The sequence below is a fragment of the Archocentrus centrarchus genome, chromosome 7, assembly GCF_007364275.1.
Source record: "Archocentrus centrarchus isolate MPI-CPG fArcCen1 chromosome 7, fArcCen1, whole genome shotgun sequence".
Classification (NCBI taxonomy): domain Eukaryota; kingdom Metazoa; phylum Chordata; class Actinopteri; order Cichliformes; family Cichlidae; genus Archocentrus; species Archocentrus centrarchus.
In genome coordinates, this window is record NC_044352.1 from 18,113,171 (window position 1) to 18,125,308 (window position 12,138).

General features: G+C 41.7%; 1 protein-coding gene across 3 annotated transcripts; it reads right to left on the reverse strand.

Annotated features, from left to right (window-relative positions):
* Positions 1 to 2,088: 2,088 nt before the first annotated feature.
* On the reverse strand, positions 2,089 to 12,121 carry b4galt3 (UDP-Gal:betaGlcNAc beta 1,4- galactosyltransferase, polypeptide 3). 3 transcript variants are annotated; one of them, XM_030734723.1, is made up of 8 exons: positions 11,823 to 12,121; positions 11,141 to 11,231; positions 10,523 to 11,049; positions 10,057 to 10,292; positions 8,133 to 8,323; positions 7,890 to 8,012; positions 6,946 to 7,050; positions 2,089 to 4,887 (listed from the first exon to the last, which is right to left on the reverse strand). In XM_030734723.1, the coding sequence occupies exons 3-8, from the start codon at positions 10,803 to 10,805 to the stop codon at positions 4,542 to 4,544; spliced, it is 1,284 nt and encodes a 427-aa protein (XP_030590583.1). In that variant the 5' UTR covers positions 10,806 to 11,049; positions 11,141 to 11,231; positions 11,823 to 12,121; the 3' UTR covers positions 2,089 to 4,541. The 3 variants fall into 3 exon arrangements, with proteins under 3 accessions (XP_030590583.1, XP_030590584.1, XP_030590585.1); XM_030734725.1 differs by lacking the exon at positions 2,089 to 4,887 and adding an exon at positions 5,469 to 5,623; XM_030734724.1 differs by lacking the exon at positions 7,890 to 8,012.
* Positions 12,122 to 12,138: the final 17 nt, after the last annotated feature.

Sequence of the window (12,138 nt, forward strand, 5' to 3'; positions counted from 1 at the left end):
TTTATTCTTCAACACAGCCTGAACTCTTTTAGGCAGATTTCCTGTAATTTCTTTAAGCAGTCTTCAGGAGATGTTCTCCAGGCTTCTTGAACCTTCAAAGCTCTTCTTTGGATGTTGCTGCCTTTTGTTCTGTTCTCTGTCAAGATGATCCCACACTGCTTTAATAATGTTGAGGTCCGGGCTCTGGAGAGGCCAATACATGACTGATAGTGTTCCATTGTGTTTTTCTATCCAGACATATTTTTACTGCATTAGCAGTGTGTTTAGGATGATTGCCATGATGAAAAATGAAGCTCTTGCCAATCAGATTCTTTCCAGATGGTATTGCAGGGTGGATCAAAATCTGATGGTACTTGTCTGCGTTCAATCAGTTTTGACAAAATGCCCAACACAACTGACTGAAATGCAGCTGCAAACCATGACAGAGCCTCCACTGTCTTTTGCAGATAGCTGTAGACATTCATTGTTGTACCCCTCTCCTGATCTCCCCCTTACATATTGAATCCAAATTTGAATCAGAAATATAAAAATTTCAAATTTGGATTCACATGTCCTGTTGCCACTGATTCTCAGTCCAGTTCTTATGTAATTCAGCACACCTCAGGTTTTCTCCCTGATTCTTTATTAAGAATGGCTTCTTGACAGCCACTGATACCACTTCTGATGAGGCTTCAGCAAACGATGGATCAACTGAGGGTCCAGATGCATCTCGCAGGTCCTGTGTCAGGTCTTTACTGCATTTTTGCTGCACCATGCCAAGATATGACAAGTTTTTGGCTAATAGCTCTTTGACAAACTTATCTTTAGCATTTTTCATAAAGTCAACTAAAGAAATGGTAACAGATTCTTTGTTTTTGCAACAGGCTGCCAGTAACAAAGTGTCTAAAGATATAGTTGAGCTCTTGAGGGGGTTCAGGGGTTTTGCTGTGTTGCAGTGTTACTTACATTACTGAGTCTGTTCAGCCAGAGAATGTTGGGAATAAATTCTGTTTGGTAGGAGAAAAAAAAAAAAAACAACGCAAAACCCCTCCAGCATGATCAAGTACAATAAGCATGCCCTATCAGCAGAACTGCAATATATTTGTGCTTGTACGCTTGTAATAAAAAAACATCTTGTCGAGAATATCAGGCTGTTAATTCAGCCCCACAGTCCTCTTTGAGGCTGCTGTCTTTGTCTGTACTGCATTGGGATTGGCTGTAAGGTGCGTTTTTTTTTTTGTCCAGCCCTTTTCATGATTTTGTGTTTTCGCCCTTTCTTGGTGAGTCACACAGCATTTTAGATTATGAAACAGATCGAACATACAGAGCTGGGGGTTACTGTCTATTTATAGGTATGATCTCATATCCAACTTTTTAATCCTGCTTTTGATGCTTACATGGAACACTGAGGCCTGCAATACACTGGGTGATGTAACAGGTTAGTGCAGTTTTTTTTTTTTTAAACCACTCCACAGTGTGAGTGGATGGTGATATACTGTATGACTGCCAATGTATCAGCTATGCATGAGCATCTGATGTCTGCAGTCTTTGAGCTGTAGCACTATCAATCAGAATGCTAAAAGCCATATTTATTTAGAGGCTTTGAGTGTTGTGGGAGGGTAAGTGCTTCACCATAAGCGCTGAAGTGTATTTATAGTATGGCATGTATGCAGCGTTATACACACATACACATACACACATTATTAAGCAAATGTGTTTAGTAAGTTAATCATAGACAACATGGAAATGAAGCATTTTTTGATTTTGTTTTTTTTTTTATTGGAATACATATTTGCTTGTTATCACAGCACTGTCCATCACACTTAGCTAGTTGTGTTGCCTTTTTTGCTGACTCTCTTCTGCACAGACACACAGCATGCACACATACACGCTTTCATCTTCAAGATAACATCAGTAAATAAGGCAACCTAAAATGCAGACAGGCATCATCATCCTCCTGGGTGACGTAAATGTACTCGCCACATGTCGTTTGTCATAAATGCATAAACATCTCGTCTCTCTCTAGCCAGGTGATTATCATTTAAACTTCAAGGTGTGTTGTTTATGACAGAACAAATGAACAAATTAACTCTTGAAATATACAGAAAATGTTGCCATGTAATTCTCTGTTTACTAACTTTGCATTCAACAATATATATTTCCAACACGTATGCGAAAATGTTTATAAAAACTAGCCTATTTATTAAATATAGAACAGTCTCCAGGTAAGCACACAGTTTGCTGATTCATTCAGCTGAGATTATGCCATATAATGTCCTTAAAATCTTCCAGTGTGCCACTGTTACATGTCATATAGGATTTGTCCCAGGAAATGTGATAAATGGAGGATAATATCTATTTGCAAGCAATGCAATAATCATGTTTATAAAGCTAAGAAATTAGACCCTATTGTTTCTATGTATTCTGTCAATGCAACCTCTATATAACATTCTTTGCTTCAAACATTATTTCAAAAATAAACACAAATTCTTTTAATTATGATCCATAAAGCACTATGTTACTTTACCCTTTGAAACTAGCAGGATCAATCATGTGATACTACGTAACTGAGAACCCATCCATACAGAGCAACACAAAGATCTGATTGGCTAAAAAATGTGAATGGCGACGGCGAATGATTAACATTCATGTCACATCACTGCAGTTTCATTCAGTCCTTGGTTCCACTTGGCTGGCGCTATGCCAAACTCTGCCACTTGTGGGTGCTCACATATAACACAGCAGCATACCTTAAATAGTTCAGTGATTCGGGCTTATTTCATGAGGCACAATGCATATGCAAGAAATGTGGAGATATGATATAAAGGACTAATAATCTGGTCTACAATAGAGAAGGGCGTTTCAAACGCCGAAACACATCTGCACCACATGATCACTTCAGAGGTCTGCACATTTAGCTCTATCAGTGACTCAGTAATTAAACAATAAATTAAATACATTCAAATTAGCTTAAGTAATGCATCATCTGTTCATGGTATAAAACAAACTTAGTGTTACAGTATGTCATTTTAAGCTCTATTTAATGGTACAGTTTTCCTAGTCAATTAGCAGCAAGAAATCCCGTCGCCTATGAATGAGCGATGCTCACCTCATAAACTCTACCTTCACATAAGGTAAACAAAGATGAGCACTAAAAATAATACATTCCAAATAACTGACAAAAAAAAAATAACAGAGAAAAAAAAATAGATGCTTTCAGATTATACAAGTACATGATCAACAAAAAAATGACCTACATGCATGTCCTGATTTGGCAGCCCTCGGACCGTGTTCATATAAAGCATTACATTTCAGTGTAACACATCTTCCTTCTGCCTTATCTCATTCCCTTCGAGACACAAAAGCTTCATTCCAGGGAATCAATACAGCAAAGAAACACCCGTTTATATTGCCTACGAAGATGTCAGGCCTTCTAATCAAAAGCTGACCTAAATCTATGCACAGTGCTGTAGTGTCACCATGACCATGAAAACACCATCTGAAAGTCACGCACCTAAAATATTGTCTGCGAGTTTGTTTTTTGTTTTGTTTTTTGTTTTTACCATACCTGACTAATCTAAAAGAAAAATAATCAATCACAGATAATATCAGAAGCACAGGTCTATCCATGTATTGAGAGTATAGTCAAACTAGACAACAACTATCATGCCAAGTCTATGTTTATCTGACAGGCGTAAACACAGTCATGATAATACTTCCTCATTTTGCTATATGGTTGAATACAGAGTTATTGTCCATTTAATCTGATTGTCTATGAACTAAATGTCAGAAAGAGAGAGAGGCACCAGACTGTAAGGTAGGACGAGTAAAACAAAACCGTAAACAAATAAAGAAGTCTCTCTATATAAATATAAACTCTAGAATTGTCCCATATCTATGGAGTTGGTCAGCGTTTGATCAGTGCACACAAATATAAAATGGCAGTTCTCAACAAATAATTTCCTCTAATCCTGGACCAGCTCCATCCTCCCTGCTTTCTAAGTCTTCCGATGTGGCAGGAGAGGTAAAACTAACCTCGTGTCGGCGTCTAAAAGCAATTATACCAGTCTATAAAATGCGCATAAAAGAGAGAAGGCACAGAAACACAAACCCACTGCAGAGTGGGGTAGACAGACAGCAGCAGTTGTTTTGGGAGCGGACCGGATGAAGCCACAGGTCTGCTTGCGGCAGACCAGTTTGTGTGCAGAGGTTTTTAGATATGCCGTCTCGTTTTCGTAGAGTTTGTTTTGAACTTCTACGGGGATATGACTGAATCTCTCACCGCTGATCTTCTGGTTCTGTTATGAGCACGACCGCAGATCACATTCAGTGGATGATAAGCCAAGACGAGGTGACTCGGTGTTCCTGAATGCACCCTGTTGACAAAAGTGGCTCCTTCATTTGATTCGTTTCATACCCCTAACCTACACTGAGCACAAAAAATTGCTGTACTTAAACGTCCCGCAACAGAACAGATCTATGCTGCTTGTCTCCATTTTGTCTTTCAGATCAAAATGAAAAGGGAAGCCGCTTTATGCTACAGATTTATTATACACCTCATCTTATTTCATCTTCCCTGTCTTCTGATGTGTTATTTGATTTGCTGTCTTTGACTGACCAGGTTCTGTCTTTTCACCGACCGGCTTGGCCACAGTCATATTTGCTGGCACTTCTTGCCTCTTTTCCTGTTTGGATGGGTCTCCTGTCTTGCTGGTGCTACGTTGGTGGGCAGGGGTCGTTGCTTTCACAGGAATGGGGACCTTGCCCTGGGCCAGATGGGGGTCTTCTCCAATGTTGACCGTCAGGTTGGTGTAGAGTGGCTCAAGCTCTTTGGAAAGCAGCTCATAGGTCAAGGAATTAAGGCCGTCAGAGCGCCAGTTGAGCCTGGTCCTTTTCAGAAGGTCAAACCTAGAATGACAAACACCACATGATTGTGTGATGGTTTTGGGGTCAAACTTCAGGGGAATAGTCCAACAGTTTGTTAGTTTATTTCGATTTCCTGCCATTAACACAACATAAATCTTTTGATCTGGCTCTCTGCAAGAAAGCAAAAAGGTATATATTCCAAAGTGAGTCCTTTTAATGGTCCTACATGAAAGTTAATAAAAGGCTAAAGACAATGCAGAACAAGATAAACCCTAATTATGATTTAGCTACAGTCAATCTGAAAATACAGTACAGGAAATAATTATTTGATTGCCTGCTTAATTTATAAGTTTGCTCACTTACAAAGAAATGAACAGTCTCCAATTTTTATGGTAGTTTTGTTTTAATGAAGACAGAATATCAATCAAAAATCCAGAAAAAACAAATTACATAAAAGTTATAAAGTGATTTGAATGCCACTGAGTGAAATTATAAGTAAAACCCAGACAGAATTCTTGCTCCCACAGAGTGGCTGTGTACCATGTGGCGCACAGATTAAAATTAATCAGTCAATCAATCACAGATACTCCTGATCTCAACTCGTTATATGTATAAAGCACACCTGTCCACAGAATCCATTTCTTCCATTCCAAACTCTCCACCTGCATGTCCAAGACCAAAGAGCTGTCAAAGGACATCATGGACAAGATTGCAGACCTGCACAAGGTTGGAATGGGCTACAAAGCCATCAGCGAGCAGCTTGCTGAGAAGGTGACAACTGTTGGTGCAATTATGGAAGAAATATAAAATGACCATCACCATTAATCACACCCTCAGTCTGGAGCTCTTGCTTCATGGGATGAGAATGATCATGAGAAAGGTGGTGGATCAGCCCAAAGCTATATGGGAGGAGCTTGTTAAGACCTGAAGGCAGCTGGGATCACAGTCACCAAGAATACTGCTGGTAACACAGTACACTGTAATGGATTTAAATCTTACAGCACCTGCAAATTCCCCCCGCTCGAGAAGGCACATGTACTGGCTCGTCTTAAGTTTGCCAGTGAACATCTAAATGATTCAGAGAAGGCTTGTGAGAAAGTGCTGCGGTCTGGTGAAACCAAAATCGATGTCTTTGGCATCAACTTCACCCACCATGTTTGGAGGAAGAGAAATCCTAACTATGACCCAAAAAACACCATCCTCACAGTCAAGCACGGAGGTGGAAGCATTATGCTCTGGGGCTGTTTTTCTGTTAAGGGTACAGGATGACTTAACCACATTGAGGGGCCTATGGAGGGGGCCATGTACCATAAAATCTTGGATGAGAACCTCCTTCCCTCAGCCAGAACACAGAGGATGGGTCATGACAAAACATACTGCCAAGGCAACAAAGGTGGCTAAAGAAGCAAGACATTAAGGTCATGGAGTGGCCTAGCCAGTCTCCAGACCTCAGTCCTATAAAAAATCTGTGGAGGGAGCTGAAGCTTCTGGTTGTCAAGCAGCTGCCACGAAACCCAAAGGATTTAGAGAGTTTCTGTAGATGTGTGCAAACCTGGTGACCAACTACAACAGAAGTCGTACCGCCGTGCTTGCCAACAAGAGTTTCTCCACTAAGTACTAAATCATGTTTTGCGTGGAGATCAAATACTTATTTCACTCAGTGACCTGCAAATCAATTTATAACTTTTATGTAATGTGTTTTTTCTGGATTTTTGGTTGATATTCTGTCTCTCTCCAATAAAATGAAGCTACAATAAAATTAGTGACTGTTCATTTCTTTGGAAGTGAGCGAACTTACAAATTCAGCAGGGGATCAAATAAGTATTCCCCCACTGTACAAGCATACTTTCTGAAGGAATAAAAACTGGCACCACAGAGTAAGCAGAGGAAAAACCCACCCAGCACAAATCAGTCACCAAATAAAAAGAAACACCTATTATAGCAAAAACTCAACGTGCAAACAGATGGAGACAAAAACAATTCAATCTTATGCTTTCCACCAGGCAGTTTAAAGGGACAGATCTTCCACATGATCAGACAAATAAAGAAAAAAAGGCCTTTAGAAATGCTTTGTATGTCTGCGAGCGTGTCAGTATGTACCTGCGTGGATTTTGCTCGTTGCCTCGGTCTCCTTTATGCTTGATCATCTTGTAATGGCCAATGGCCACTGGAGGGCGCACAATCTTCATGCCAGACAGACGCACCCTGGATGGGCAGCACACAAACAGGCGCCAAAAAGAGATTCTTAACCATGCACTGTACTGAATAAAACTGGAAAGCTAATCTCAAAATAACAAACTTCACAAAAACATCCAGCCACTATGGGTTACATTTAAAGAAAGAAAAACTAAGAATAAGAACATAAAAGTGGGTGAAAACATACTGTTAAGTCTTATGGGCGATGGAATACACTGTGGTTCCCTTTTACCCCCCCCATCTCTTGCTTTTGTACCACTCCAGTTATGTAAATCAACCAAAACAGGGTTTACTAATGCTGTGAATATTCTGTGGAGGATGCATTTTAATTTGCAAACATCATGCACAAAAGGCAGTGTTACCAAAAGTTGCGAAACATTCTCGGATATGTTGTACTAATGAAATTTTGCTGTTTTATGCAGATCTTACAGATTGGCAAATGCTGGAAGAGCAAGAGAGTGGAGAGAGGGGACTGCAGTACAGAAATGAGAACAGTGTGAAAACTCTTAAGTACGCAGCCTAGTCCAAATCTGCAAGCATGTGAACATACCCATCGTGCGAACTCCAAGACACACAACGAGCAAAGCCACAGCAATGGGAGGAGGCACGAAGATGAAAGATGATGTTAGGAAGCATGAAATATAAGTCAAAGAAAAAGAAAACATGCGGGTCTGAAGCTGTAAACATGAGAAAAATGATGAATGACTAGAGCAAAACAAAGTGAAAAAGTACAAGAAGAGACAAACTGAAATGGCTATGCATGTCGCTCTGATGATGAATCTCAACATGCACAGTTTACAATTCACTCTGTCATCATGCAGGGTGTCTGCCTCATTTATCCTCTTTACCTGGCAGCGATGTCATCATCTTCCCCGCCCCAGCCCCAGTACTGGTTAGGGAAACCGTTCATCTTCATGTACTGGTCTGGGGTCACCGCAGACACCCCACCAAAATACTGTGGATATGGCAGCCTGGGGGGGGGGGGGGGGGGGGGGGGGGGGTCACATCATGCACAATCTTGAAAATAATGTCTCTGGGCAATGCATTAGTATATAAGTCCACCCACACCCTCATTTATTCTGTGCTTCTACCTGTATCGGAACTTATCCATGGCCACAGACAGGTGTGTAGGAAACTGTTTGTGGCAGGTGTAGGTGTTGTGGTCATTTTCGGGCAGCAAGTCAACATCATGCAGGAAGATGCAGCTCCAGTCTTCATCTCTGAGTGCCTCCCGCACACCAACATTTAGCAGCTTGGCTCGGTTAAAAGTGCTGTTTCCCCACTGAAACAAGAAATGAGGCAGATTAATGGATTTACACAGTAATATGTGAAGAATGAAATAAATGCAGCAGTGTTTAGTAATCAATTCTGGATAATAAATAAATAAGAAATCTCACAAACACATATCTCACAACCTTGTCAAAAAACCCAAACTATGACCCAATGACTAATTTGCAATACAACTTACAGAAGTCCTGTAAGTGTAGTCAAAAGAGCAATACTCATACATTCTCATTAGACACATTACTAGGTACACCTTGGTAATCCTAGGTTGGAACCACTTTGGCCCTCAGAACTGGCTTAATTCTTCATGGGACAGATTCAACAAGGTGCTGGAAAGACTCCACAAAGATCTTTGCATATATTGCCATAATAGCATCACCCAGTTGCTGCAGATTTGTTCAAGTATCTTCCATTCCACCACATCCCAAAGGTGCACTACTGGACTGAGGTCTGCTACAGTGAACTCGCTGTCATGTTCAAGAAATCAACTTCATGACCTGGTGCATTATCCTGCTGGAAGCAGCCATCACAAGATGGGTACACTGTGGTCATAAAGGGATGGACATGTGTGGCTCAACTGGTACAAAGTGTGCCAAGAAAATATTCCCCAAACCAATACCCAACCAGCATCAGCCTGAACCACTGATGCAAGGTAGGACGGATCCATTTATGCCAAATTCTGAACCAACCAGCCAAATGTTGCAGCAGAAATCAAGACTTGTCATACCAGGCAAAATGTTTCTAATGTTCTATTGTCCAAATTTGGTAAGCTCATGTGAACTACAGTCTCAGCTTCCTGTTCTTAGCTGACAGGAGTAGCACCCGGTCTTCTGCTCTTATAGCCTATCTGCTTCAAGGTTTGAGATGTAGTGCATTCAGAGATGCTCTTCTACATACCTTAGTTGCAACAAGTAGTTATTTAAGTTACTACTGCCTTACTAGCTTAAAGCAGTCTGGCCATTCTCCTCACTGGATATTTTCTCTTTTTAGGACCATGTAAACCCTAGAGATGGTTGCGTGGGAAAATCCCAGTAAATCAGCAGATTCTGAAATACTCAGAGCAGCACATCTGGCACCAAGAGCCATGCCACATTCAAAGTTACGTAAATCCCCTTTCTTCCCCGTTCTGATGGTCAGTTTGAACTTCAGGTCATCTTGCTGCATCCATTGAGTTGCTGCAATGTGATCAGCTGGTTAGAAATTTGCTTAAACTGAACTGAACAGCTGAACAGGTGTACCTAATAAAGTGATCAGTCGGTGTATCTACTAAATATAGTCAATACAGGACTGGAATAAATATCTGTTACTGTTACACATCAAATACATGTCAGCATTACACATGGTCTGATTGGTATTACACAGATGTTTAAATAACCATTACTGATGACTGTCCATTATTACACAGCAAATATACTAGTAAACCTTAGCTTAATACTCCAATATCATAAGACCAGTACAGTGTAGCAGCAGATATACCACCATCACACCACCACTGTTATTATTACACCCTTTATGCCATTATGCAAAGGATTCACCATTATGCTCCATATATAACTCAGCAGCTATGTACCAATATTACACCATACTTCCACCTCTTTTACACTAAAAATATACCAACAAGCATAATGCTATGCTTTTGCTCAACAGGGCAACTGCTGACATTCACATTGAAAAAGACACTGGCAGATTTACTATGAAACAGCCTGCACACTCACTAATACATAACCTGACCTGCTGTACTATGTAGATGCTGTAGTGTATCTGCTGTCTCTGCAAGAAGGGGTGGAGGTGGTAGAGCAGGGCACGGAGGTGGCTCTGACGGTTTCGGTACGGTACCACTATCGCTGTGTGATGGCGTGGTTCACAGTCTGGGGGCCGGTAGCGTCCACCTGGCAACACTAATGGGTTCCTTTGTCTGATCTCCTCAAGAGACAGAGGAGATGAAAGATGGACAGACACAGGTCCAACTAGCAAAAGGAAAGGAAAGGAAAGGAAAGGAAAGGAAAGGAAAGGAAAGGAAAGGAAAGGAAAGGAAAGGAAAGGAAAGGAAAGGAAAGGAAAGGAAAGGAAAGGAAAGTGAATGTTTCTGTTTTTGTCTGACTATCAACTCAAGAATAAAAAAAAGCAACATTCACTTTGCTTTTCACTGTGTGCTACATTCACAAGTATTTGTTTGTCAACCCTCTCTCTCTCTCACCCAGAAGTGGGGAAGGGATCTGGCAGTCTCTCAGTGGTGGGCCTGTGGCAGGGGGTCCAGTGCCAGAGTTGCGAGGCGGGGGAGGCGGTACTCCCAGATGACTGAGGTTGGTGTATACATCATGTGGTCGAGAGTAATCAAACTCGGGCTCTGTGGTGTGCACCAGGACAGACACCAGGCCTCTGAAGCCCCCGAGAGAGAAATAGAGCACAAAGGCAAACTGGAAGCCTATCAGCAAAGCTAGTGTGCATGGAGAGTCCAGAGAGCGCCCACAGCACGCCATTATTCTAGGGAAACAGAGTGGAGAGATGGGAGGAAATGGAGGGAAAGTATAGCAGTTGAATGAGGTGGATGGAGAAAGAGGTGAAAATAATGAGCAAGGAAAGGCAGAAGGAGAGTTGGGGAAGGAGGCAGCGCTAAATGGGGGCTCAGGTGCACCAGAGGTGGGCTTCCATTTGTAGGAATGGGTAATAGTAGCGGTGAAGCTCAGTCAGTGCTGCCATCACCTTCTGACCACAAAATGTCAGCTGAAAGAAAAGACAAATGCTAATGTCATCTTATTGTAACCATTGCTTGTTTGTATCATTATTGCATCACAACAATCTAAGTATAAGGTACCTGTTTTTGTAAGGATCTAATTAAAACCTATCCAGGACCAGAAAAGGCTCACTCCACTTTTCTCCTTCTCCTTCTGTCATCATCAAGCTTTCTGTGATATAAAGAAAAGAACTGAATGCATGACAACGCAGCACCAGTCTTGTCACAGTGCTTGGTCCGCTGTGTGCTAAAATAGGCCAGGGAATGACAAGCAGCCACAAAGAAATGCAGTGTTTGCTTCTTTATTTAGAATGGCTCAGTTTCAGCTGACATTTTCCATGGGAGCAGTATGGAAGCCAGGCTTCCAGACTATTAATCAAATTAATCCAACATCATAGTTCCCTTTATCCAGCTGCATGATATAACTATGCATGCGGCTTAATCACTTAATATGATGCTAAATATCATTCATAATTAATAAAAAAAATAAATAGATGAACACAAAGGGCGCCGTGGTTATGAGCAGGGACAGCTTGCCATCCAGGTCATTAGCTTATCAGCATCCATCTTTAGGCCCATGCAGGGAGCATGTATTGCAGTATTTACATAACTAACGGGAAAATATGTCAGTGACATTTACTCAGTAGTAATTAGTGTGTACGGGATTTCTCTCATTACCCACAAAGACGCTCACTGAAGTCACAGATTTTTATTCTCAGGGTCACACAAGCTTTTCCGCACCCCGCTGCATCAGCCGACTCACCAGCACATCCCTGCGACATGTCAAATCCAGCTCCTGGCTTCCTCTGAGGGTCGACGGGCCGCTGCCGTCGCTACAGCGACGCGATGGACCAAAAGATTCCGGGGTTTGTTTTTCTTTTTACTGATGCCGGTCGATCGTCCTTCTCCTCTTCCTAATCTCCCATCCGACGCCAAATCTGTCCGTAGCTGCTCAGAGACCGCTGCAGACGCGTTCACACGCAAGATCATCGCCGCATATCCCTCTGGTGTCAACACAAAACACTCAGACACTCAGTGCGTTCTGCCTCATCGAAACACGGCGGTCGCGGAGAGGCGCA

What these genes read in the sequence shown, in the direction of transcription:
- b4galt3 (XM_030734723.1), bottom strand. Translation starts at nt 10,805, where the DNA reads ATGGCGTGCTGTGGGCGCTCTCTGGACTCTCCATGCACACTAGCTTTG. An exon ending in ATGGATAAGTTCCGATACAG is followed by an intron (nt 8,013 to 8,132) that starts GTAGAAGCACAG and finishes CCCCCCCCCCAG; the next exon opens with GCTGCCATATCCACAGTATT. An exon ending in AACGAGCAAAATCCACGCAG is followed by an intron (nt 4,888 to 6,945) that starts GTACATACTGAC and finishes TTGTCATTCTAG; the next exon opens with GTTTGACCTTCTGAAAAGGA.